This window comes from Penicillium diatomitis (assembly GCF_028827545.1).
Source record: "Penicillium diatomitis strain IBT 30728 chromosome Unknown utg000008l_segment0_segment0, whole genome shotgun sequence".
NCBI classification, from domain to species: Eukaryota; Fungi; Ascomycota; class Eurotiomycetes; order Eurotiales; family Aspergillaceae; genus Penicillium; species Penicillium diatomitis.
Genome location: NW_026623180.1, coordinates 1360825 through 1386974, shown reverse-complemented (window position 1 = coordinate 1386974; position 26150 = coordinate 1360825). Strand labels below are relative to the sequence as shown.

The window sequence follows — 26150 nt, the reverse complement described above, 5'->3', positions numbered from 1 at the left end:
GACAGAGGACTCGAACATCGGCTAAATGAGCACACAACAAACAGCATTTCCATGAAATAATAAGGGCTTGACAAAAAAGATTGCCACCTGCGCCATACGAACAGAGAAGACGAGAAGAAAAAAAAAAGAGACCTAGCATCTTGTGATCACCCTCGAGGATCGTCAAGGAGTCTCGTTTGTAGCAGGAGCTCGCCGAGCCCAACCACTGAAAAATCCACCTCCACCCGCGCCAGCATTCGCAGAAGAGCCCGACGCGCGTGAATGATCCGATTGAATTGGCGATTGACTCAGGAAGGAATGGCGTTTTTCCAGCTTGGGTGCCTGCTGAGCGCCGGGCCTGCTGATCATCTTTCGTAAAGCCTCTAATTTTCCTTTGACTTCCTCCAACTCTTGCTTTGCTATGGCCTCGGCAGTTTTAGAATTGACCAGTTCCAGGAGCAGAGAATCTTCAGCGGCAGGCTTCTGATTTTCCGTTGCCAGCACATTCTGTAGACCTAAGCTACTGGACCGCTTGTTGAAGACCGGGGGCTTCTGAGCGCTGGGCGGTGATTTGTGAGAATTGGTCCGCACCAGTCTGAGCTCACGGAGACCTCCCGAGGGAGAAGGCGTCTCATTCTCTGGGGACGCGAACGCGCTATCCGGGGGAGTGACTGCTTCGGGCATCTTAAGCACTCGTAGTTCCTTGTTTAGTCGCTCCAATCTTTGGCGGTCCCGGTAGCCGTCTTGGATCCGACTGCGTGCCTCTCGTAATTGCTCCTTGAGTGAGTTGTTCTCCTTTTCAAAGTCATCCATGCGTCGGGTCAGGTCTAGACAACGGCTTGCTTCGACCTCGTGCATCTGTTTCCATCTAACCATGTCATCGTGCAACTGGTGTTTGGTTTGATAAACAGACGACCGTTGGTGTTCATTGGCATCCACCGAGAAGCGATCTTGAGCCCTGGTAATCAAGTCCAGTGGCTGCGCTTCAGCCGATTGCTCTCGGATAAATTGAAGCATCTCCCTGGCCAAAGAGTGATCTTCTTCACGTTCCTCCCGCTCCTGTTGCAGGTCCCGCGTGAGATCGGCGTGCTGCCGTTGGAGATCGCCCAGTGCCATCAACAGATCCTCGATTTGAGTGTGAAGGTCGCGGTCTTTATGATGGGAAGACATGTTGGACTTTCGTGACCTTTGATCGCTATTTGGGGTTGCTGACAGCTCGGTTGGGGCCGTGCTGGCGTCGGACGTCGACTCCACCGAGTTCAGTGTTGAGGTGAGACTCTGCTTCGAGGTCGAGCGGCGAATGACGCTGGCAGGACGTGAGTAACCCTGATTGGGATTCAGGGTTTTGACCGAGTTGTGGGAGTTCGACCCAGCCCAAAGACGTCCGAGGAAACGAGAGGCAGCGGCTTGCATCTGAGGGAATGAGATCCCCGTTGGAACACCTTGAGATTGGTTGTAGCTGACTTCAAGGGCTTGAAGACTCTCGTGAGTGACGAGAGACGTTAGGGAGACAAAGTCGTTCACAAGATCGTCCGCATTGAATGCATATCTGCGACCATGGTTCAGCGTCAGTGGGGAAAACAATGTATGCAGGTCAAGATTACGTACGTGTCCCACAGGCTGCGTGACAGCAGCAATTGCATAACGTCCTCAAACTCGGTACAGGCCATGATCCGTTTCTCGTTGCGTTGCATCAGAGAGAGTGCGACTCGCATCAGAGTCTCACAGGCACCTTCAAGGAAGATGACATCGTAAATGCGGAGAAGCATTGGGAGAGGACAAGCCACTGCGAAGAAGGACAGGAACCATTGCGATACGTAGACCGGCTCGACTCCCAACACCTCGAGGTGTTGGAACAGCGCTGGACGCAGACGTGCCAAAAGGTTCTGGAATTGATACACGTGGAGGTGGAGGCCTGACAAATCTGGGAGGTAGCATGTTCGAAGGTTGTAGTGGTCCATGAGCCTATGTAATCGGGTCCGTCAGCAATCATGTTCGGGTAGACTTTAGCTGGGATGTCGTCCACACTTACCGCACCAACACACAAAACGCCTCTACGTCCGACATGTGCATCAAAAGTGGGCCAACCACAAAGCCCAATCCCTGACAGTACCCGATTTGCGAATCATACAGGCTGAAGCATCGTAAGACTCGCGCCAGCATGCGCTGGCCCTCTCCGTTAGGATCACGGAACATCTCCACGTTGGGGAAACTGCGACCAATATCTTTTCCAATCAGTCCATCGTAAGGGCTGCTTTCGCCACTTAATCGCTGGAACTCTTCGACTAAAATGGGATCGCGCGCACCCGCCAGGCTCGGCCACACCACACCTCGCAGAGGTGGAGGCACACCTTGCTGGATCTTATTCGAGGTCAGCGTTGGGAGTCGCTGTGCGGTCTGGGGGTAATCAGCCACCAGGGCGGCCCAGAATTCTAGCTCGGTCATTGGAGGCGGTTGAAGTTGCGAGTACCGCAGTTCCGATCGTGTAGGTTCATTGATGAGTTTTTGGATTTGGAAGAGCGACTCGGAACGTGATTGTCGTTGATGTGTTCGCTGGTTGCGGGGCGCATTGGACAATGCGGATTTGGGATTCGTAGCCAGTGCATTGTTCTCTTGTTCGAGACGTGCCAGCAAAAGAGCCGTAGACTAGAAAAACACAACCGGTTGGTATTGTCAATCTCACATTCCACGGGCTGGCCCGCACGATCCGTTGGGTGGATCGAGAGTCGCGAAAAAGGCAAAGAAGAAGAAAACGAGCGGGAAAGGGGGAATGAGGGGGGAGCCGCATTCCATGGGTTTCAACATACATCGTCCGATCCCTCTCCACGCGGCTCTTGTTCCTCGGTCCGGTCCAAGTCAGTCCAATCCCCTTCACTCTTGAATCCCTCGTCATGCAAATCGAGCGTTCCGGCATTGTCATCCTGGGTGGTGGGCGAGGACAATTCGTCTGTGGGGATTGGGGTGGTTTTGGCAGCATCCAGAAGCACCTTGGGGCCGAAGGACTCGGTTTGGTCCTGCAGGGTCCCAGGGCTATGTGACTCGACTGGCGTGGGTGGAATGTTGAGACTTCGCCATTCTGGTTGTGTATGCTCTGAGTTGGACAGATTATCGGACAAGGCCACTGTGACCATCGAGTCGTGGTTAGGGAGTTGTGGCGGTCCCACTGAAGCGGACGCGAAGCTCTCCATGTCTATGTAGACTTTCCCAGACTGAGGAAGGGAGGGACTGAAGAAGCTGTGGTGATGACCAGAATGAGTGGTGGGAGACTGAATGGTGGTCAAAAGAGTGTCGGTCGTGTTTCCTCAGCTGTATCCAGTTGCCAGCAGATGTTTGCTGCGCGTTGTCGCAACGTGTACGAGGGAAGAGCTGAAAGCAAACACACCCCCAGCGGTGATCCAGCACCACCTGTGATATGCGATTTGATGAAAGAGGTCGACAGGAAGGGCTGGCCGAGAGGACAAGTGATGGGTAGCAAACACGCGATCCAGAAGTCGAGGGGAGGCTGGCAATGGGATGGATAGGAAAGTCAGAGTCTATGGAAGGGAGTTCAATTATTCTCAGGAGGGGGCAGACGTCCCAGGCACTAAACCAGTATAGTGAATAATAGTAATACCACTTTAGTACTCACCTTGACTTGTTGCTAAACACACCACGAGACTCCACTCCGCCCCCTTTGGCTGTCCCCCCTGGGGAGGAGTCTCGCCCCCGGCGATCATCCACTGGCAAGCAAACTAGACGCTTCAGTGGATTCACCTGCCTTGGTGGATGGCGTTCTAGTGCTTTCCTTTTGTCGTTGGACGTGATGGATGGTGCAAAAGGTGAGTGCGGGACTGCGGATCCTCCACTTGGCCCCTCATCGCCAGTCCTTCGGCGTCATGATTCTGGTCAATCAGCGGCCAGATATTGTGTGTACATGAGCTACATACTGAACATTCAACATTGTACAATGTACAATGTACATCACTATCTGGATACTGACTATACTCAGAGTCAGTACTCAGTAGTAGTACCATGATATGATGATACTACTACAAAGATACAGTCTAGTGTCTAGGTACCGCGGTATGCAAACTTCTCCCGTCTCGGCCCTGACGCAGGAACCAATTTGCAACTCTACCGACCGTCTTTTCTTGGCGGCGGACACGGAAGGAGCTTAACATTATGTAGATCCAGCGTTGGAGCACAGAGAATTCAACCCTCTGAAAGATTCCTGTCTTCCGTCTGATCAATACTCCAGCACCAAAAAGGAGCCATTCTTTTACTACGACTGTGAGCGTGGAATGTTAAACCCCCCCCCCCCCCCAGCCTGGACCCCTCGCATCGCCACCGTCTTTGCTCGTGGAGAAGAATCTCCGGTGGACTTGCGAGGGTCGGGTGGGTTGTGGTTTCGGAGTCTTCCATCGAGCCTGATTGCCCAAACACCTCCTACTTTGAGTTCTTTCCTGTCCCACGGTTCAGAGAAGCGATTAATCAGGGCAATACGAGGTGTGACATCACGGGCAACGCGACTTTATGTAATTTAAACATCTCATTATTGGGTCAATCAACTAAAGAAGGATATCAATTGGTTGAGATTTGCGGATCTACATTGAAACACTGTTACCGCTGGCCCCCTGAAACCGTCAGAAAACAAGTTTCATGCTTCCCCACACATGAATCAGCCTCCATCAATAGACTGTCTTCCTTCACATCGGACAAAACTCATCCTAAGTCATGATGCCCCGGCACGATCACAAGGTCTGAATTCGCATACGAGGACTACCGGAACAAGATGGACATGGAGGGCTCGGCGCGTATCATTTGTGGACTCATGTGTAATCCTGCAAGTCAGTAGAATCTCGTGATTCAATGCCCCCGCCTACTTCATAGCAAGATATACAACCCCCAACCTTATGCCTGTAGGGCGGCTATGGTTGAAACTTGAAACTTGGGAGTGCTAACTGCTCAGGGCATCATCCATGGTCGTGCTATCAGCCTGTCTGATCATGTTCTTTTTGCAAGCTAAAATAACCAAGCGTTCTTGTGGGCGGTCAGCCAGACGTGCTTTCACCATCCATTCAACCCATTTTATCACTGGGATGCGCAGACAAGGCCCCTTGTAGAGTGGCTGGGCATTTCGTCGTGAATGGAGCATGCACACCAGTCGTCGAGTATTCTACCTTGCTTTGATAGACACCTCGGGACCCGCGTAAGGGTGTATAAATGCGCCGTATTGCACCGCAGTGACCACCGAGTCACTGACCACTGACCACACTATATTCGTACTTCGTGCTGACGTGCTCAGCTCACCTAAGGTTGTGTAAGACGTACCTTCATATCTGATTTTTACATACACACATCGATATGATACCGGCGAGAATGCGATTTCCAAAATCTGTCACCACTTGAAGACTCACTTGAGGATTTTGATTTTCATAGCAGACTCCTGTCAGAGCAGGACACGTTCAGATAGGGCTGAAATTGTCTCACTGAGCCAATGAGACACCATTTCTGGTCTTCGAAACACACAAGTCCAGCCCCAGGAGCCCAAGCCTTGAAGCGTATGTTGAATGAGGGCCAGACGGAATTGACAGGATTGTGACATGAAACGAGCTGTCGCTGTGCAAAGCTCAAGTCATCTCTCGTGGTGAAACCGCTCTTTCACTTTTACATAGGAGGGTGAAATGATTGGATATGCGGCGTCGATCCCAAGCACTGGGCCCCGACCTCATCGGGTAACTGACAGTCTCCCACACCTCCAACTGGAGATGGCTGCGCGAACTCAGAGGAACAGTCGATTTCTTCGATCAAGATTTGGCGCAGCGTGTCCCCAGCGCCTACCAGCGCAGACATGAGCTCTGAATATGAGCTCTAAATTTAGAGTCTTTTGGAATGTACAAAATACTGAATTGTCTCAATGAGGGCAACAGCGTCTTGCAAGCGACTAGCTAGACTGAGATCACTGAGTGCTATGCAACACGCTTGACATACGTAGATGACGCGCGATCGGAACGTCTGGATTCTGCCACCGACAAGCCGTAACATTCACGGAGAGTTTTTCACGTGCAGCACCACAGTGCAATACTGATTTGTTTAGAAATTGCTGCTTTGGGACACAAGTGGGGTAAGGCGGTCGAGGAATAAGGTTGGTCCGACGAGCCACGCAGCTCACCGCCCGAATATGCGCCGGCAGTCGCGTTTCAGCAAAACAAAGAATCAAAGAAGCGGTTTCCCCTCCTTCTACACTCGCCTCTGGACCTGTCATGCTAATCATCTAGTTCCTTCTCAACTTTCATTCACCCCTAATTCACCCCGTGGTCTTAGTTGAGCTCTCGATTCCCTCGTTGATCGGCCTGATACCGAATTCCTCGGTCGTTCAGCGCCGCAATCCCCTGATCATGGAGGACTCGGAGATTGACAATGATTCCATTTTTAACATCAGCGACGATGACAACTCAGATTTTAAACCAGAGAAGCCAGCAGTGGTGAGTCTACGTCTTTAGTGGCGAGTCGCCAGGCGAAGTCAGGCTGACTCGAAGACTCGACAGAAAACCAAGGCCAAAGCTGCGCCCAAGAAGGTTGCTGCGAAGGCTGCCCCCAAAAAGGCACCTGCGAAGCCCAGGGCCAAGCCTGCTGCCAAAAAGAAGGCCAAGGCCGATACGGAGGACGAGGCCTCGAATGTCGCATTGTCCGACGATGACGCCCACTCCCTTCTCTCCCAGACCCCTCCCAAGGCGAAAAAGGCACCTGCCGCGAAGCGTGCTGGCTCAAAGCCTCTGGCAGACCTCGAAAATGAGGCGTTTGGCGGAGATGGCGCGTCAGATGCCCCCCCAGAGAAGGGAAGCGCATCCGAGAAGTACCAGAAGGTAAGCTACAAGCAGAGACCTCGACTGCACATCAGACATGCCCATGCTAACACGGGGTCGCTATCAAAAGCTCACACAACTTGAACACATCACGAAACGTCCCGATACATACATTGGCTCAGTCGAGCGCACAACTCAGCAGATGTGGGTTTACAATTCCGAAACCGATTCCATGGAGTTCCGCAACGTCTCATACGTGCCGGGCCTGTACAAGATTTTCGATGAGATCGTCGTCAACGCCGCAGACAACAAGCAGAACGATAAGAACATGAACGAGATTCGCGTGACAATCAGTCGCGAGGCTGGTGAGATCAGCGTCTGGAACAATGGACGTGGTATTCCAATCGAGATCCACTCTAAAGAAGGGATCTATGTTCCTGAGCTCATCTTCGGCCATCTCTTGACCTCCTCGAACTACGACGATGCGCAGGCAAAAGTTACAGGTGGCCGAAATGGTTTCGGTGCCAAGCTCTGCAATGTGTTCTCCACCGAGTTCACCCTCGAGACCCAAGACTCGCGCCAGAAAAAGAGGTACAAGCAGACCTGGACGGACAACATGAGTAAAATGGGCAAAGCCAAGATCACAGAAGCCAAGGGCGACGATTTCACAAAAGTCTCTTTCAAGCCGGATTTCGTGCGATTCGGCATGGACGGCATTGATGATGATTTTGAGGCCCTCGTGAAGCGCCGAATCTACGATCTGGCTGGTACCACGGGTGTCGCCGTCAAGCTCAACGGTACCCGTGTGCCTGTGCGCAATTTCAGAAAGTACATGGAACTGTACACCAAGGCTATTCGCAGAGAGCGTGGCGAGGAAGGCCCTGCTCCCAAGGACGAGATCATCACCTGCAGCCCCGATCCTCGTTGGGAGATTGGATTCACAGTCTCGGATGGCGCTTTCCAGCAGGTCTCATTCGTCAACTCCATCGCTACCACATCTGGAGGTACACATGTCAACTATATTGCGGATCAGATTTGCAATCGTCTGGCAGAGCAAGTGAAGAAGAAGAACAAGACCGGTGCCACGTTGAAGCCAGCGCAAATCCGAAATCACATTTTCATCTTTGTCAATGCGCTTATCGTCAACCCGGCCTTCAACTCTCAAACCAAGGAACAATTGACCACAAAAGCCAGTCAGTTTGGCAGCAAGTGCGTCCTTGAGGAAGATTTCTACAAGAAGATTCTCAAGACCGATGTGATGAACAACATCCTCCATTTCGCAGCCCAGAAAGCAGATCAAATTTTGAAAAAGGGGGACGTCGGTCGTCGTACGCGCATGAACAACCCCAAATTGGTCGAAGCTAACAAGGCCGGTACTCGCGAGGGTCATCACTGCACATTGATTCTCACTGAGGGTGACTCCGCCAAGGGCCTGGCAATGGCTGGACGGGCTGTTGTTGGTCCCGATCTTTTCGGCGTCTTCCCCCTTCGTGGAAAGCTGCTCAACGTTCGCGACGCAACCTTCGACCAAATCTCCAAGAATCAAGAAATCCAGAACATCAAGAACTTCATCGGTCTGCAGCACAAGAAGGAATACACCGACACCAAAGGACTACGATACGGTCATCTGATGATCATGACGGATCAGGATCATGATGGAAGCCATATTAAGGGTCTGCTGATCAACTTCCTTCAGGCGCAATTCCCAAGTCTGCTGAAGATTCCCGAGTTCCTCATCGAGTTCATCACTCCTATCATCAAAGTTTGGAAGGGTGATCCTAAGAACCCCACCAAGTCGCGATCCTTCTTCACTATGCCCGAATACCATGCCTGGGAAGAGGATCACAAGAATGAGCGTGGATGGGAACACAAGTACTACAAGGGTTTGGGTACCAGCTCTACCGAAGATGCCCAAATCTACTTCCGCGACTTAGACCGACATCTCAAGGAGTTCCATACAATGCAGGACGGTGAAGACGCCCTCATTGAGCTTGCTTTTTCAAAGAAAAAGGCCGACGAGCGTAAGGAGTGGCTGCGTCAGTTCAAGCCTGGCACTTACCTTGATCACTCCACTGACAAGATCTCCTATACGGACTTCATCAACAAGGAGTTGATTCTGTTCAGTATGGCTGACAACCAGCGGTCCATACCCTCGGTGGTCGATGGCTTGAAGCCGGGACAACGTAAAGTTCTTTACACCTGCTTCCGCCGTAATCTGAAGAAGGACATGAAGGTTGTTGAATTAGCAGGTCTCGTCTCAGGATTGACGGCTTATCAACACGGCGAAGCCTCGCTGCAGCAGACCATTGTTGGTCTGGCTCAGACATTTGTCGGGTCAAACAACCTCAACACACTCGAGCCCAGTGGAAATTTCGGTAGTCGACTGCAAGGCGGTGGTGACTGTGCGTCAGCTCGTTACATTTACACACGCTTATCGCCCTTTGCTCGAAAGGTCTTCCATCAGGCCGATGAGCCTCTACTAACATACAATGAGGATGACGGTAAGAAGATTGAACCGGAGACCTACATGCCTGTGGTGCCTTTGATTTTGATCAATGGTGCTGACGGTATCGGTACTGGTTGGAGCTCTTCGATCCCCAATTACAATCCAGAAGACATTGTTGCTAACATCTACCGTCTGATGGACGGTCAAGAAATCATACCTATGCAGCCATGGTTCCGAGGCTTCACTGGTGAAATTGAGAACGTTGGTGGAGATCGCTACAAGTTTAGCGGAATTATCAAGGAGACCGGCGAGAAGGAGGTTGAAATTACTGAATTGCCGATCCGTACATGGACCCAAGACTTCAAAGACAAACTGGAGGACATCATCAAGGCCGAGAAAGTGCCCTCCTTCATCAAGGATTACAAGGATTACAACACCCACAGCAAGGTGCACTTTGTGATTCAGCTCGACGAGAAGAACATGAAACTTTCCGGCTCTGAGAACTGGGAGGAAAAATTCAAACTTTCGAAGACAATTGCGACCACTAACTTGGTGGCATTCGATGCGGAGGGGCGTATCACCAAGTATGCCACTGTCGATGACATTCTGAAAGAATTCTATACCATCCGCCTCAAGTATTACGAGCGGCGTAAGCAGCATCAGCTTTCCGAACTGCAGAAAGAGTTGGAAAAGCTGAGCAATCAGGCTCGTTTTATCATGATGATCATCGAGGGCACTCTGGTCATCTCAAAGAAAAAGAAGTCCGTCCTCGTCCTCGAATTGAAGGAGAAAGGCTTCAAACCCTTCCCTAAAGTCGCCGATGCGGTCAAGATGGGTGAGGATGAACCTGCGATGGAGGATCCTGAGGAGACTGAGGATCAGGATGTAGAAGTGCTGTCCAGCTCGTACGACTACCTCCTTGGTATGCCAATGTGGTCGCTCACCCAAGAGCGAGTCGAGCGCCTTCGTCGCCAGATTGGCGATCGTGAGATGGACATCGACACGCTGATCAAGCTGTCCAAGGAGGACATTTGGAGAAAGGACCTGGAGGACTTCATTACCGAATGGCGCTTCCAACTGGAGGACGAGGCGCGTCGAGTCCGAAAAGTTCAAAACATGGGTCGACGAGGCTCATCCAAACTCATGACTGGTGGCGCTAGAGGCGCCGCAGCGGCGCGCAAGCGGAAGGCTGCCGCCGGTGACGATCCTGATGATGCAGACTTTGCAGCCCCCAAGCCAAAGAAGACCGCTGCAGCCAAGAAGAAGGAGCCGGCGTTCAATAGTCTTGCCAAATTCCTTAACAAGACGCCGACGGAGGAGCCGAAGCCCAAGGTCGTGAAGCCTCAGGACACTGATGATGACTTTGATCTCGAAACGGAGGTTCTTCCTAAGAAACAGCGTGGTGCAGCCGCGCAGAAGGCCGAGGGGAGGACCGAAGATGCTACTCTCGATCTTGAAGAAGTTCCGTTGAATGACTCATCCCATGCCTCGGGCCGGGGGCAGCTTTCTAGTGATCCGATGGAGGTTGACGAAGTCAGAAAAACTGTAGCTGCGAAGCCAGCTCCCAAGGCAGCCGCGAAGCGTGCTCCCAAGGCCAAGGCCAAGGCCGTAATCGATGAGGACGAAGACGACGATGATGCCTTCCTCGAAATTGCGAAAGCAACGGCCTCAAAGCCGGCTCCAAAGACTGGCAGAGCCCGTAAACCTGTCAAGTACATTGCAGAAGATGAATCCGACAGCAGCAATGGCGATGATCTTCTGGGCGATGTCAGTCAGATGGTCAAAGGGATCGGTGGCGATGACGCAAATGCCCGACCTCTGATTTCAGAGCGCTCGCGCGCCGGTAGTAGTGCCAGCTTGATTGCGCCGACTAAGTCTAAAATGAGCGAGTTTGATCCTGACGAGACCGACTACAGCAAACTACTTCCACAAAGCTCCCCTCGTCGCGCACTCAAGGTCACATCCAAGGACAAGGATGTCTCTAGGATCGGAGATGACGAAGACGAGCCAGAAGAGCTCGAGGCCCCGGCGAAGGCTGCTCCGAAATCCAAGGCGGCCCCCAAGGCGAAGGTGGCCCCAAAGACCGCTGCAGCTGCGGGTCCCAAGGCTCGTGGCCGTCCTCCTAAAAAGGAGCCGGCGAAGGCCGCTGCTTCTCCGGCCGCCAAGGCGTACGCTGCCAAGGTCGCTAAGACCACCAAGAAGAGCGCCCTCAACGACGATTTCTCTGAAGATGACATTGATGCCATGGCCAACGATATCTTGGATTCGCCGGCAGGCAAGTTCGATGGATCAGACGACGAACCTGTCGCACCTCGACGGGCTGCAGCGAGACCTGCTCGTCGTACTGCTGCCGCGGCGAGGAAAACCTATGTCATTGAGGACGACAGTGATGAAGAGGCGTCGGCTGACGATTTTGACGATGAGAGTGACTAGTTAGCCTCACATTTGCCAGGGCTTCACATTGCATTCATAGTCCTGGCTCGATCATCTTCACCTTAGATTACTTGAAGCTTTTGCTTCTTTCCTTCCACTGAATATTTGGTGACTATTCTTCGCATTCGCGTTCGTGTGATGTAATTTTCTTATGGGTCTATTTCTGGTAACGGCGGTGCCGGCGGGGGTGTAGTTTCAGGAAACAAATGCTAGTCTTGATTTCTTTTCCATCGCTTCGATAGTTCTTGACGTTTGCGTAGTTACCTGGAGCAAATAAACAACCTCCTCAAAAGACCGTCAAATGTCTTGTCATCAACATCAAGAAGGACAAGGTATGACTTGCACATGAGAAACATCCACCTCGCCTTGGTAAACACCGTTGAAATCACTCTCTCCAAAATCAGCGCCATCCCAGTCTATTTGAACACCGATCCAATGACATTTGACTCATTCATGAAGAAAAATTCACACTCCAGTACCTATTTCCGACGGATCTCGCCGACAAGCCTTCATTTAAATCGAGACACGACGGCGTTTGCGGCTCCGGGGATTGGAACTGGCGAGAGAATACTCAGGGGCCGACTGCTCCAGGCTTCGCTCGTTATTCTTGTCAGAATCATCATCACTGTTTCTGCAAGAAGCGCGTTGCATATGCATGTGGAGCAGAGCATGGGCGGCTCTGATCTCCCGGCCAATTCGAATGGAAGGAGGCGTGATCTGGGGCTCTTCGTCTGCATGGTCGTTGCCGTTACCGTTGCCGTTACTGTTGCCGTTGCCGTTGCCGTTGCGTGAGGGATATCTCTTGGTCACGCTCGTATCACGGACAGCGTCATACTTCAAAGACGACCTGGCATGGCGTGGTCCACGGTACTCTTCATCATCCTCGTTTTCCTCCTCATCCATCAAAGTGCTATCGTCTGGCGAGGTGGAGAGATCGTCACCGAGCTCCGAGTCTGCATCCGCGGAGTCACGGCCAACGCCGGCCATATTGATCATGTCCGACTTGCGACGAGGAGGGTTGGAGCGAGGGACAGGGACCGACTCTGCGTCCGAGTCGCTGCCATCAAGTCGCAGTGTCAGGGCACCCAGTCTGCGAGCAGAGGCCTCATTGAGAAGGCTGCGAGACTCGCTGAGAGCAGGGTGCGAGCTAGGAGGCCGGTTGATCGGGGTGAAGCCATGGTGCGCAGGGCTATGGGGCGAGCCCGAGTACGGCTCAGAAGAAGAGCCGCGCATGCTGCTGGCACTGTCGTCGTATCTGTGTCGAGCCACTCTGCTTGAGACGGAGGACGAGTCCCACTGTTCTGCGTTGAGGATCAGGACGGGTCGCGTGAACTGGTTTTGGAGGATTGGAAGGTGACGGGGCGGTAGAGGGGACGGTTCTTGGGTAGTAGGAAGGCGCTCAAGGAGTCTGTAGCGACGCGAAAGCTCTGCTGCCTCTTGGACGATCCGGGGATCGATGATCATTCGATTGAAGTTGAAATGATCGTCGGGGGGAACGCACAGCTCCGGGAAATCCAGCCCAAAGATCGGAGTGAGCAGGAAACGAATCTCCCAGCAGAAAGTAGCGGCGATGGCCTTGGCTGCCTCAAATGGCATCCAATAGCCTGGATAAATTTTAGTCTTCAGTTTTGTCCAACAAGGAATACGTGTTTGTGGTTGTAATCTTGTGTAGGCTTGGGGAGCAGTGTGTTTGAAGGTTTGGAAGAGTAGAGGTGCGTAGGTTTGGGGGAGAGAGAGAGAGGAAGCGAGAGAGAGAGAGGAAGCGAGAGAGAAAGAGAGAGAGGGAGAGAGGGAGGGAGACAAAAAGACCAGAGAGAATGGATGTCCTACCTTGCGCTGCAAGTGAGCCCCCGGTAATGCTGTGACTGATTTCACGGAGTCCAAGATTGTTGTTCAGCACACGCGCCGGTGCAGTCTAAGAAATGTTTGGTAAGCGAAAGGTGTGATGAGATGAGGTTAGTATTTTCACTGGGTAGAGATGGACAGACCTTTGCATGACCCAGACACTTGAACAGATGAGTCGTGCGCACCAAACCGATGTTGTAGTCCCAAGTGACAGTCCACGGCTCTGCATCCACGCCAGGGCGCTGGAAGGTGTATTGGAAAACTGTGAAGAGACAATCGGATATAGTTGAGTATCGTACTTTTTCGACCAAGTCCCATCTTGTCGGCGAGGCTCACTTACCATGGAAGCAGTCTCGTCCAGTTTGCGTCAAGAATGTCTTCTTCTCGCTCTGGTATGGGATATGGCGAGGATAATCAGCGATATTGCCGTATGGGGTCAATTTTGCTTTGCGATGCTCTTCTTCCAGGAAAGGAGTGCGATCCTCATGAGGAGGATAGCGAAGTTCTCCTTGGATGGGACCGGGTTGGAACACAGCTTTGTCCTTGGCGACTTTGGGCTTCGGGGGTCGTTGATGCTGTTCGGCCAAGACCATCTGAGAGCTCGGCATGATGGATTGAAAATGAGCAGGTTGGGGCTCCCTAACAGGATTGAGCAAGTCACGGATCGAGCCCATGAATGACAAGAGATAGGCCGAGGCCTTCTCTTGGGATGACAGTGAGAGAGGAGTGTACCAGGGTCTTGGACTGATGAAATGGACAGAATAGACAAAAAACTGGGGGAAACCACAAGATGTTGTCGAGTCGAGGCAATGGGGGGAAAGGTGAAGATGAGATGGAGAGGAGAGAGGAGAATCTCGAGAGAAGATGGGAGCCTGGGAGGAGGTCTTAAAGTCAATCGGCAGAATGCTCTCAGTACAATGCACGCGTGGGTGTGTGTAAAGAGGAATCACAGTTTCCAGAAGCTGTCAAAGGTAAGACCTGGGTATCTGCTCTGAATGAGTGTCTTAAGAAGCAAGACAGCTCTGGGCTTTGTTCACGACGTCTGGATGATGGCGCGTTTTGACGCGTTGGGAACCTACGCGGAGCCTTCTTTGCCGCGGTGCTTGAATCACAGAAATGGGAAATTGCAGCAGCTTAATTTATGCTTGCTCAGTCATTGCTCTCGATTTGATACGGGAGCCACCTTGACATGAGTTGAATCCTCTACCAGCAGGACATCAAAGATGCATCAAGCGCCCTGCGAGATGAGCCAAGCGCAATGGAAGGACTTTTATTGAACTTCATCGAATTTATCTGAGATGTGGAATTTGCTGTTCATAAATGGTGGCAGATTCATCAGGGGAATGAGAAGACTCGACTCATTTTTTATGAGCGAGGCCATGGCCAGTGTTGAGATATCATCGGGCCCTCGAGGATGCCTTGATATTCTCCATGCCTTTCTCCGAATCCCTCGAGAACCGATCGCTATCTTCACCCCAATTCATACTTAGACGCCGCATGTCAGAAAGATTGAGTCGGACAACAGTCGGTTCCGATGAGCCTGTTTGTCGCTTTCATGGAAGATTAGACGCACGGTCACCGTCTTCCACGCCACCTGGTGAACCAAATGAAAGGCATAATTATCATCTTCAGGAATCACCAATTCTCAACTGACCGCCATCCGCCATGCTGTGTTGCAGGTCAGAGACTTTGACTCCTCTTGAATGCATGAATGAGTTTGACGAATGAAGCGAGGCGTACAGAAGAGAACCGGCCTTCTACGGGTCACTCTGCATAAAACCCATGTCTCTCAGTTTCGAGGCCTTAGCGGTTACACCACCGGAGCTGCGCTTAACTCAGACCTACCAATTCCCAGACAGGCAATCTGATTCAGGTGAGACTTTGAAAGTGTCTTTGGGATCTTCTTTGAACGCCATGTGGAGCCAGACGTGCTTCTATGAGGAAAGTCGGATGGATGACTCTTGACTTTATGGATGCCATATCCCATATGCATGCAAACAGACCGCGGCATTCAATACTATGCTAGTGGGACTAATCAGACAACTTTGTTCGAGTAGGGCCATCATGATACTGTGGATCTCCTACCGTCAAGCAGTCAGTCAGTAGACGAGCTTCCCTACGCTGGCGGCTTCTCCGTGCCCTAACAGCGGCATCGAACAACATTCGGACGAGATGCCACCATGACACACTTGGAGACAACCCCGATACAGGACGAAAAGACCCTCGAGTGGAGACAATGTCACTTGCAGAACTCGACGCTTTCTTCCAAGCTCATTTGACGTGCTGTCTTGATTTTCTGACTGTTCAAGGTGTTTCTTCAGTCGCTCAAAAGGTCTCAGACCTGCGGCAAGCTGCAGGAATGGGTACCTCACCGTCATACAAGGAAGCAACACGTCCCACATGCAACTCGATTTGATCACAACGGTGAAGTGTCCACCCTGAATGGAGAGATAAACTTCTGACAGACGATGCAAGTTGGTGTACTCTCATACAGAGCCCAAAGGGCTACAGATTCTATGGCCGTGGCATACTCCCATATCCCTCAAGACGAAGCTTTCTTTTCGGGAGAAGAAGGCAGTTGATATTATGATCTTTTATAGCCTGTGAAGGAAACAGAGCCATGGATTCAGATCTCTGCCAGCTGCCAGGGCATTGACAGACCGCCCGTGTTTTCCACTTCACCGGGAAAAATTAATGCATCCATCCTTCCGAGTGGATTGTACTCCGATTTACTCTTCTACATGATTAACAAAACATTCCTTGGGATAGGCGGCCCCACACCTGACCAGAAGAATGTTCCATGCATGCTTCTTTGCAGCCCTGACCGATACTTGGCTTCGTTCCTTGTCTTTGCCTGTTCCCTTTCAGATGTCAATTGTCTTGCGTGTTGACAGCTCTCGATCGCTCAACCCACGTTCACTGTGTTGAGTATAGTGTCATGGACTTTTATTCGACTTCACCCTTCTGGTCTCGACCATCATACTCATGATCGAGGCAGGGTTGTCTCATTGAGCAAGTGTGGTGAAGTCTCCGAGCAACGGTTGACGAAACAGGCACTGAGTAGGTAGGAGGGCCGCGCGTTGACACTGCGAGGTAATTCACGACCTGAACCATCTCGAATTTTGCTTCGGAAAACCTCTCGTCAATTTGAGCCTCCACAACTTTCTTGTGGTTGTAAGATTTCTGGGTGAAAGTGTGCAGACTTTCGGGCAGCTTTGATCTTTGTTGACCTGCTGCCCGACCAACGAGTCTGAGACACTCGGCATGGTTCAAAGAGGTTGGAACTGCAATAACTCAAGACACAGCGCTCATGTGAATACGAGACATAGTCGGTCAGTGCCATTGACAACATTCATTACAGAGTACAGTATGGATTTGGAGGTCTTTTTCAGCTAGACTAAAGTCATTCAATGTGAGAATGGCTACCCCCATATACAAGGATATACAAGGAGATTTGGATTGTTGGAAATGTTCAGAACCTCAAAACTGGCCAAATCACCATGCATCATATCAAATCCCAGCATTGATGCTGATCCATAGAAGCTTGGTTGTCTCTTGGTAGTATGATTCAGCTTGGATATACCCTAGCTATCCAACATCAACAGACAGCATATTGGAGGTAGAGAGTGTCAGATCCACCCGCTGTTCTACTGGTTAGACCTTCCACAACATTCATCGAGGCGAGGCACTCCAAGACTGAATTGCATCGCTATCTCCATAGGTACTGCCTCCCCTAAGTCCTGTTCCCCGTGATTGACTTCCACCATGAAATTCACCATATTCAATCGCACCACATGACATGAGAACAAGCCAGTCCAGATCACAACACGACAACTCCAGACAAATTCCCCGACACTGTTGTGTCGCGTAGTCCAAGATTCAATTCAACCGCTCGACAACATTTCCACCGTGCGGGGAAGAAGGCCACAAGTCATGTCGGATTGCGAGAGAAAGGCATTGTCAATCTGGCCTACGGGGAAGCCGGGTCTGCGCGTGCTTTTTCGTGGGCTCGAAGACAGGCTAGACTGAGGCAGTGACTGGACTCGAGGCTGTGCCGGAATTGACATCCCAACCGCCGGTGGTCTTTGTCCGAATTTGACTGATTTGCCGCGGTCTGGGGTGGGGGGAGCTTGGAGGTGCACTGTCCTGCCGTTTCTTCCCCCGTCGTAGAGACAAGTCATGCGAAGTGACACTGGACACCGTGGCTCAGAACGCTCGAGAGCCGAGAGGTTACAGTCGAACATGCTATCATTACTCAGATGCATCGTACGGGAGCATAGGGTGTAGAATGGTCATGAATTGATTGAAAAGTAGGCATTAACACAATATGAACCCTGCCAAAGGGACATCCACAACACACGGGAGGCACCAAACCCCCCGGTGCAGAGGCAATGGAAATGAACAGTAAATAGTCAGGAATTAAGACACAAGGAAGAAATAGATCAACGAGGGGCAAGCACAGAATGAGGTGGAAGCATGCCCGTACATCACATCAATGAGCATCCCCACAAAAGCTTTTGAAAGAGTCCGTACTCCCTAAGGACATACGAACGCAAAGTATGAAAAGAGTCACCCGCCTAACACAACAGGAGACCGGGATCCCACTAGGCCCTATGCTGTCAATGCGCGCAAGGCCAAGAAGATCTTCTTAGGTCTTGGAGCTGTGATGAGACGAGTGCACGACCTCGCGGGGCGGACCATTTACACAGCCACCAACGGCTCACGCTCAGCAGCGGCAGACGGGGTCTCGTCCGACTCAATTGACTGTGCGATGGGCGCCAGTTTGGGAGCTTCGGGGAAGTCCTCAGATTTAAAAACAGGCTCAGTCACAACTTCGGTCTTGATCAAGGGTTCGGTAGCAGGATCGACCTTCAACAGGGGCTCACTAGCGGGCTCAGACTTAATTGCGGGCTCCGCAGCGGGTTGTGTCTTTGACGGAGCAGGAGCCTTGGTCATCTCAGGGGATGCAGAACGACGGCCAATCATCTCCTGGGCCTTGTGGCTGTACTCATCGACATACTGCTTCATGACACCAGTGGCGTGAGAAGTGCGCTCGCCGGCGAGATCTTTCAGCTGGGTAGTCTGCGAGCTGACAATCTGGTGGATGTTGGTGAGTTGTTCATCGATAATCTCGCGGTTGCTGATGTAGATGAGAGGTCCCAGGTAGGCCACGGTCACTGAGATGACGGCCAGACCCCAGAGAGGAACGAAGCGAACAAGCCAGTAGCCGGAGAAAGCAGCGATAAAAGCCTATACATGGAGTCAGTCGGCTTGTTGACAACGGCGTTGCTAGTCTCACATACTCCAACGGTGTGCACCACGTTCTCAGCAAACAGAATGCGCTGGAACTCAATCACGAAGAAGTCGAGCAGCTGAGACAGGTCTTCGAGGATCGCTTCATGGGTCTCCTTAGGGATAGTGTAGTAACGACGAGGACGGAAAGAGCTGGCAATTCCCTGCTTGAGGATGATCTGACCAGCAAGCTCAACTCCGGCGGTCACTGCATGTAGGGGTGAGCGAGAGTCCATGATCATGGGAGGGCACGCAAGCAACTCACAGCCAAGCGACATGTACAAAAACTTGAAAGCCCAGCGAATCAGAGGTAGGTAACGGGCGGCAAAGATGAAGGTGATGACGGTGGCATAGGAGACAGCGGTCGCGCGGGGTTGTTCCCACTAGATTGTTCAGAGCGCATGTTAGACCGGGGCCACGGAGTAGTTAGTAGCGAGGAAGCCGAAACAACTTACGCTCAAGAGGCTGTACAGGAGCGAGTGGTAGTCTGAACGAAGAGCCAACAATCAGTCCACTGTATTTCTTGCATCGACAATCCATCTCGGTTGACACCTCGAGAACATACGCGTCAGAGGTTGGCCAGTGCTGGTTGTGGTTGAAGGGATGACACGGGCACTATTCAGATCGCGGAATTCACTAGAGGTCTTAGAGACCTCTGCTTTGAGATTGTCGACAACGGGACCTGGAGGCAAGATTGGTCAGACTGATTTTCTCGGGGTGGGAGAGCTTCTCGTGTGTAGGAGGAAGCCATGTCGGACAGGGGGCCTGGTAGGCCAGTACGACGCACCATTTGTGACAGCATCACGAAGGCCTAAGAGTTCATGAAAGATTTGAAATTAGTTTGTGTGGTCCCAAAGGGGTGTATAGCATGGCGCTCTTGACATGGTGTGACTGAAGTAGTGAACGGTCAATTAGTATCTTCCTGCTCAGTACCATAGTGGGCTGTGCGTCAACAAAGGTACTTACCTCACTGCCCGGGTTTGGGTAGCGCACATCACCAGAATCGGACATCGCGACAGATGGAGGGGGGCTCAAGTCGAAGGTGTTGATTAAATGCTCAAGCAAGGTCTGGGGTAGGGTAAGTAGGGCTTAGAGAATGAGTGGGCGTTGCAAAAAGTCTGAGGAAAAGAAAAGAAAGGGGATCTGCTACCAAAAGGGAGAGAGATAAGAAGAAGAGAGCGAACCGGGGCTGGATTGTTGTGGTTATTTTTTTAGGCGTGTGACTGTGATGCAACTGCCGTCCGATTGTCATGTGCGTTCGCCAAGGCTGGGCTCGTACCGCCCCGGCTGATGATGTCAAGTTGCTTCGGCTTTTTGACTTGTTACTTGGTCCATGACCACCCGATCTCTCTTATGATTAGACTATACTCTATCGTAGTATTGGGTGACTTCCTCAACTACTGTTATGACTTTTTGTATAGAGTCAGTTGGAATATCAGCATTATTGACTAGTACCGACTTTACCGAGTACTGACTAGTACTACTACTGACTCACTAAGCTATGCTGTACTGAGTCTCCTTGCAGGAAGCTTTACACCGCGACCGAGTCCCATTCATGGACTTTGACCACCTATCAGTAACTGGAATAGCAGAGAGTGGACATGATAAGTAGTGGAAAGTTGAAACAGGCCGGCTGAGCCTTATCTCTCGTCATGGAGACAGTCAAACACCTAATCGCTTCGTCATCCGCCCGCATTCGCACGACTCTACCCAGGCCATCCCGGTCAAAACGTACCAATTCCACGTCAAGGACCGGAACAGTAGGCAGGCTCCATCTTCTGGTCTGCTCCATCGCTCGTACCATGCGCTTGATGATCGTTTCATGGGTCCCATGTTGTACTAACGGACCTTGGATTTACCAGGAGCCTCCGATCAGCTATATGTCTACTTTAAGGTCACCAAGTGTTTTCAGTAACTTGTTTCGTTCTAAGACGAAAGCTGCATTGAATCTAGCAGTTGTCTAAGCCCGGGGACCGCCGGTAGTGGACGACTACGAAGTACGTACTACGTACTACGTGGTAACTATAATCGCCGGTCGTCACAAGTTTAAATAGTATTGTTGATTGTCTCAATGTTTACTATCGAGCCGAGGGAGTCAACTACACTTGTTGGGTCGTTGATCTAGGTGCGCGCTGGCAGCCATGAACTCGAAAGCTGTCGTGTGCTCACATACGCAAAGCGGGCTGCTTGGTGAGGCTTCGGTGATCTCGGCTCAGGACTGGGAGCTCTTCGGTCGGGTCCAGGCCTAGCGAGGCTGTGGCCGTTGCCTGTTCCCTCAGAAGAGACGTAATGCCTTCTCGGAAGATATGGGCCTACGCTCTTGCCACTTCGTTATACTCCGCTCTGGCAGAATTGCAAAATACACGCATCACAGCCTGAGGCATGGGCAAGGGCACTCCGTATTCCGTCGTCAAATGGCTAGTAGGCGGCCCAAGCTTGAGCAAGGTTGGTTCCAGAGCGGCACTCGATCAAGATTAAGCTTGTTTCATAAGCCCCGAATTCTGCATAGCTTTCCAGATGTACAGTAGCTTCATGAGAACATTCAAACCCTCTGGTGACCGGATCTTTCAAGCTGGAAAGGAGACCATCGAGGCGGTGAAAGGTATCATGAAGAAGTGATTCTGGCTGCCAAGTAAAGAAGAGCACGGATCTCTTAGGCATCGTGCGCACTAAAATCGGACAGCTCCGAGGACGATCAGATTTGATAGTTTAGTGAGATTGAGCTCTTGACAAGCTGACGCCAATCCCGCCTCGGGCCAGACCTGAGAACTTCTTAGGACCTTCAATGGTACTCCAGAGTACCACGTGACTCGGGCAGCCCGCGCGCGTTGCCCCGTTGGGACGTGTGTGTTTTGATTTTGGTCACCTTCTTTCTCCGCAAAGGTTCGACCTCCACAGACCCCACGACGACCATTACAATCGCCGACCGTGAAATTCGATGGCATCCACTCAAGATTGAGTGTGCAGCATAATTGGATCTTCATTTGCAACTCATCGTCAATTTGCATCGTCGGTGATCCCGCCGCCCGCAGCGCGTTGTTTACCTGATGGCTACAGCTACCGCGAGGGCCCGGAAGCCCGTGGGCTCTGCGCCCTGGGTCGCTGCGGAAAAAGAAAACATTACAGATCTTGTTCGACAGGAGCTCGAGGAAGTCGAGTACCCGGTGCGCCATGAGCTCGATTGGTTGAATGAGCATATGGCGGAGATCTTCTCAAAGGGCCAGGCGTGAGTCTCTCGCTCGCGCTCAATGAGTACAATTGACCTGGAGACTGACTTGGCTCAGCAACTTCACCGATGTCTTCAAGACGCCAGGGAAAATGGTGGGGAAGACACCGCGCACGGCGCGTAAGCGTCCGGTGGAGGAAAATCGGGTAGTACGTATCTTCGAAGTGCTTTCGGGCGGGTTTGGAAGGAAGAGACTGACGATGCATTTCTAGCCCCTAAGCGAAATCTTTTCATCGACGCAAAAGAACACAGAAAAGAAAGCTGTTCCAAGTCCGAGCCCTTTTGTGCATCGGGTCATGACCAAGTCCAATGCAGCAGAACCTCAACCCGCCCGCGCGACTTCCCCTGCAACTTCCCCTACAGCCACTCGTTCCGAAAATGTCGCGCAGGGCATGCAGCTACAATATCCCGACCTCACCCAAAAACTAAACTCTTTCTCACAATTCAACACTGATTCGGGATACCATGGATTGCAAGACGACAACGACATCATGATGTCGGACACACAACCCGAAACTCAGTCGACGCAGCCGTTCGAGGAGGACGATCAATTGGTCCTGCACTCTGAAGTGGACGTCTCTCTCGAACAGCAGCCGACTGAAGACTCTTTCCATTCCGCTCAGGAGAATATGCGTCTGCGCGGAGAGACCGTGGAGCCAAGAACTTCTACTCCAACCCCGAAGCAGCCACCAATTTCTCGTTCGAACGCACCCGACTCAGTGAACCTTGGATCCGAGGCAAACCTGACACCAAAGGCTCGCAAGGGCTCAGAGCGTGGGGAAACTGCAGCTGTGGAATACAAGCAGCAGAGTCGATCTCTGGAAAAACAAATTACACTCACGCAAAATGACAGGCTGGTTGACGAGGCCGAAAAGGCAGCCCAAGAAGCACAAATTGGAGACCTTGGAGAGACCGATGTTGACATGGAGGCTGACTTCAAAGAAGATCCTGTTCTTGATGAAGATTTCGACGATATCGGATCGCCTTCGGACGGTTCAACCCCAGAGCGATTCCCCATGCGCAAGAGTAGTCTGAATTTCGCCTCATTGCCCGCGCGGGAGCCGCTGAAGGGGCCTCGTGTGTCCCGTACCTCTCATATCGATCTACCAAAGCTGAATCACGCCGGTCGCACTAGCCTTCTTGGCAAGCAATTGGGGGCTTCTGGTTCCAAGCAAGCTGCATCGGATGATGACGACAAACATAATGCGAGCGATGGCCCGAAAAATTCCGACGAGGCCAGGGAAGAAACTCTGGATGTCGAGCAAGTCAGCAGGATTCACAACAAAAAGTCCACACAGAGCCTTCACGAGAGAATCAGTATGCTTGGCAAGGTTCCGCCGTCCAGACACAAGATCTCACTCGCAGCAACCGCCGCGACATCTGCTGGTCAGATACCTTACCCAGAAATTCCCGCGACAAAAGCGGAGATCAAGCCCAACACACTCGCATCTGAAGAGCGTACGGGCGTGGTGCAGCAGTCCAAGGAGGAACCCGTGGATGAGTGGATCCGTCCGATGAGCTCGCCACAGCGACTTGATCTCACCAAGAGCAAAACTTTTGATGTGAATGAGAAGCTGTCCGAGCAGTCCCAGTCGACGAACAACTCATCCACCAAGGATATGTCGAATCCACAGCCTACCGAACCGCAACGTCCCAAGTCATCCTACTCCATTTTCTCCTCGCCTCGCCCGCATGGTCACTTCAAGACCGCTTCTGTATCAAACATTACATCGGAAACTTCGACTACTCCGACTGGATCACCTAGGCGCTTCGAGGGTCCTTTGAGTGCATCCAAGATGAGACTACAGTCCATTATGAAATCGGCCAAGGGCTTGTTCTCAAGTACTGCTGCGCCAACAAGAGTGGAGGTCCCGTCTCCAGAGCAGCAACGTCTTCGACCCCTAGACCAAGTGCAGAAGGTTTCTGAAAGCAAGTCAAAATCTGAGCAACAGCCTCGTCAACACCTCAGTCCGCCGCGACACGAAGGTCGACGAACCCGAAGCTCCACGGAGAAAGAGGAGAAGCGTCGACAGCAGGAACTTGAGGATCGTCAACGTGAAGAAGATTTGAAGCAGGAGAAGGCGCGCGAGCAGGAAAAGGAGAAACAGCGTGTCTTGCAGGTCAAAAGCATGCAAGACAAGTCGTCCATTGAACCAGAGGACCGTCCGGGCAACGCTGCCCAGCGACCCATCCAGGCACATCGACAACAATCACGAGAGCCGGATTCTGTGCACGACGGATCACGGTTTGGTCTCGCCCAATCGAAACAAGCTGATCGACGACCCAGACCTCCGACCAGGGAGCCCACCCAGAAGTCCAATCCGAGACCGGTCTCCATTCGAGTTGGCAGTACGCTATCAAGGCCGATGTCCGTAGCTTCATCTATTCCTTCCAATTCCCATGAGCCCGCTGTTGTGCTTCCTGCGCCAACTCCAGCTTCGACGGTCAAGGCCCCGACATTGAAGAAGAAAGGTAGCAATCAGTCCTTGCACGCGGCTTCTACGGCCAGTTCATTGAAGAGCTCAGTCCTGAGTCAGACACAGGCACAGCGGAAGAGGAAAGAACAAGAAGAACGTGAGGCGCGCCGGAAAGAGGAGCAGAGAAAAGAGGAGCAAAAGCGTGAATTCGAGCGGAAGCGCGCTCTGCAGAAACAGCAAGAAGAGGAGGCCAGACGGCAGGCTGAGGCGGCTGAGCGAGAGCGTTTGGCCCAGGATGATCCTAAGAAGAGCGCTCACATGCGGGCAATTGAAAGACGTCGTCAAGAAAACAATGCTCGTAAAGGGCACGTCCGTCAGGGCAGTCAGCAAGCGCTTGGCGAGGTAAGAGAGTGCTCTCAGTCTTTCCACCGAAAAAAAAAAAAAAAATATTTTGCTAATCCAAGTTGCGCCAGGCTTCCATCCTACAGCACGAAAAAGCGGCTTCTCAGTCGTCGCAACGAAGTGACATGGGAGCTGCCCGACCAGCATCTCGCTTAGCGTATGGACGTCCTATGAATGCTCCAGCGCCTAATCCAGCCAAGCCACCCAAACGTAATATGGATGAAGAATCTGGTCACCGTTCGGCAATGGTCAATGCCTCCAACGTCCAGCCTTCGGGGGAGGCGAAACGACGCAAGACGGAAGACGAGCATAATCCTGTCCAGCCTGTTCGGCCAACAATGGCTCCTCCTATCCGCCAATCGAGCATCCGAAAGGTATGTACTGAGGGATTTTCTTGCATCAAGCGCTTACTTTGACCTATTCTCTAACGATGATGTTACAGCAACCTTCAATGTTTGGACAGTCAGCCTCGTCTATTTTCAAGACTGGCCAGGCTCAAAGGCCAGCTCATCCATCCGAACTGGCAAAGTATTCAAGCAATAAAATACCCTTTGCTGAACCCAGTCATGCTCCGGCTGCGGCTTCGCAGAAGACACCGGGCCCTAGCTCCGCTCAGCGTCCCCCGTCCTCGGTCAAACCCTCACCCAAGTATCCGAACGGAGAGAACATTCATCTTCCAGAGATTGCTACAGATAGCGAGGACGAAGATGACTCGGACTCTGAGATGTTCCCTGTGCCCAAGTGGGCACAGCCTAAGGAGCTGGAAGACCTGCTGCGGGTACAGGAAGGAATGGAGGTTGACTCCATCTTTGGCCCCATTGCGCCTTTCTCTCTCGAAGAGACCTTCAAGGCCGATAAAAAGATCAAGAAATATCGCGACAGAACCAGCAGCGCGAATTGGAATGGGCCTGACGGTCTAACTCAGGAAGAGATCCGCAAAGATCGACTGGAGCGACAAAAGCTGCGACTCAATGGTGGTTGGTCATTCCATTGACGAATTTCACGAGGTCACATCCTTCGTTCGGTTTGATCCTCATCATTCTCTCTGGGGCTTTGAAAGCATTTTGACGTACTGGCTGGACTAGTCATGCTCTCCGAACGGGGTCTGTTATTGGGATGGTGTTACTGAGGTGGGAGCCACTTGCATGGGTTGGTGCTGGTATTTATTGTATATGATTATTCACTGTGCTGGGAGGCTTGTTCAGGCGTTTGTCAACCCGCATAGTCATGATTCTCAATCTATCGGGACTGTCGGAGTACACTACAGTTTACCAATTAACATTCACTTGATTTGAACGCAGTGCCGAGTGCTTATTAAACCCCTG

The 26150-nt window shown here is 51.8% G+C and overlaps 5 protein-coding genes across 5 annotated transcripts; 2 read left to right on the top strand and 3 right to left on the bottom strand.

Annotated features, from left to right (window-relative positions):
• Positions 1–162: 162 nt before the first annotated feature.
• Positions 163–3167, bottom strand: N7539_006489 (putative GTPase activating protein (Evi5); the record flags this gene model as incomplete). Its single annotated transcript, XM_056936091.1, has 4 exons — positions 163–1528; positions 1588–1944; positions 2012–2625; positions 2787–3167. 4 exons carry the CDS (start codon positions 3165–3167, stop codon positions 163–165), a joined length of 2718 nt encoding a protein of 905 aa, XP_056789015.1.
• A 3189-nt stretch (positions 3168–6356) lies between these two features.
• Positions 6357–11643, top strand: N7539_006488 (DNA topoisomerase 2; the record flags this gene model as incomplete). Its single annotated transcript, XM_056936090.1, has 3 exons — positions 6357–6443; positions 6507–6824; positions 6895–11643. The coding sequence occupies 3 exons, from the start codon at positions 6357–6359 to the stop codon at positions 11641–11643; spliced, it is 5154 nt and encodes a 1717-aa protein (XP_056789014.1).
• Positions 11644–12156: 513 nt separating this feature from the next.
• Positions 12157–14096, bottom strand: N7539_006487 (uncharacterized protein; the record flags this gene model as incomplete). Its single annotated transcript, XM_056936089.1, has 4 exons — positions 12157–13247; positions 13474–13558; positions 13632–13750; positions 13829–14096. 4 exons carry the CDS (start codon positions 14094–14096, stop codon positions 12157–12159), a joined length of 1563 nt encoding a protein of 520 aa, XP_056789013.1.
• A 4093-nt stretch (positions 14097–18189) lies between these two features.
• N7539_006486 (uncharacterized protein) lies at positions 18190–19791 on the bottom strand (the record flags this gene model as incomplete). The annotated part of the gene is made up of 7 exons (XM_056936088.1): positions 18190–18738; positions 18792–18988; positions 19046–19163; positions 19236–19267; positions 19346–19462; positions 19568–19591; positions 19752–19791. The coding sequence occupies 7 exons, from the start codon at positions 19789–19791 to the stop codon at positions 18190–18192; spliced, it is 1077 nt and encodes a 358-aa protein (XP_056789012.1).
• A 2036-nt stretch (positions 19792–21827) lies between these two features.
• Positions 21828–25819, top strand: N7539_006485 (uncharacterized protein; the record flags this gene model as incomplete). The annotated part of the gene is made up of 5 exons (XM_056936087.1): positions 21828–22006; positions 22065–22155; positions 22219–24825; positions 24897–25199; positions 25268–25819. 5 exons carry the CDS (start codon positions 21828–21830, stop codon positions 25817–25819), a joined length of 3732 nt encoding a protein of 1243 aa, XP_056789011.1.
• Between the last annotated feature and the right edge of the window lie 331 nt (positions 25820–26150).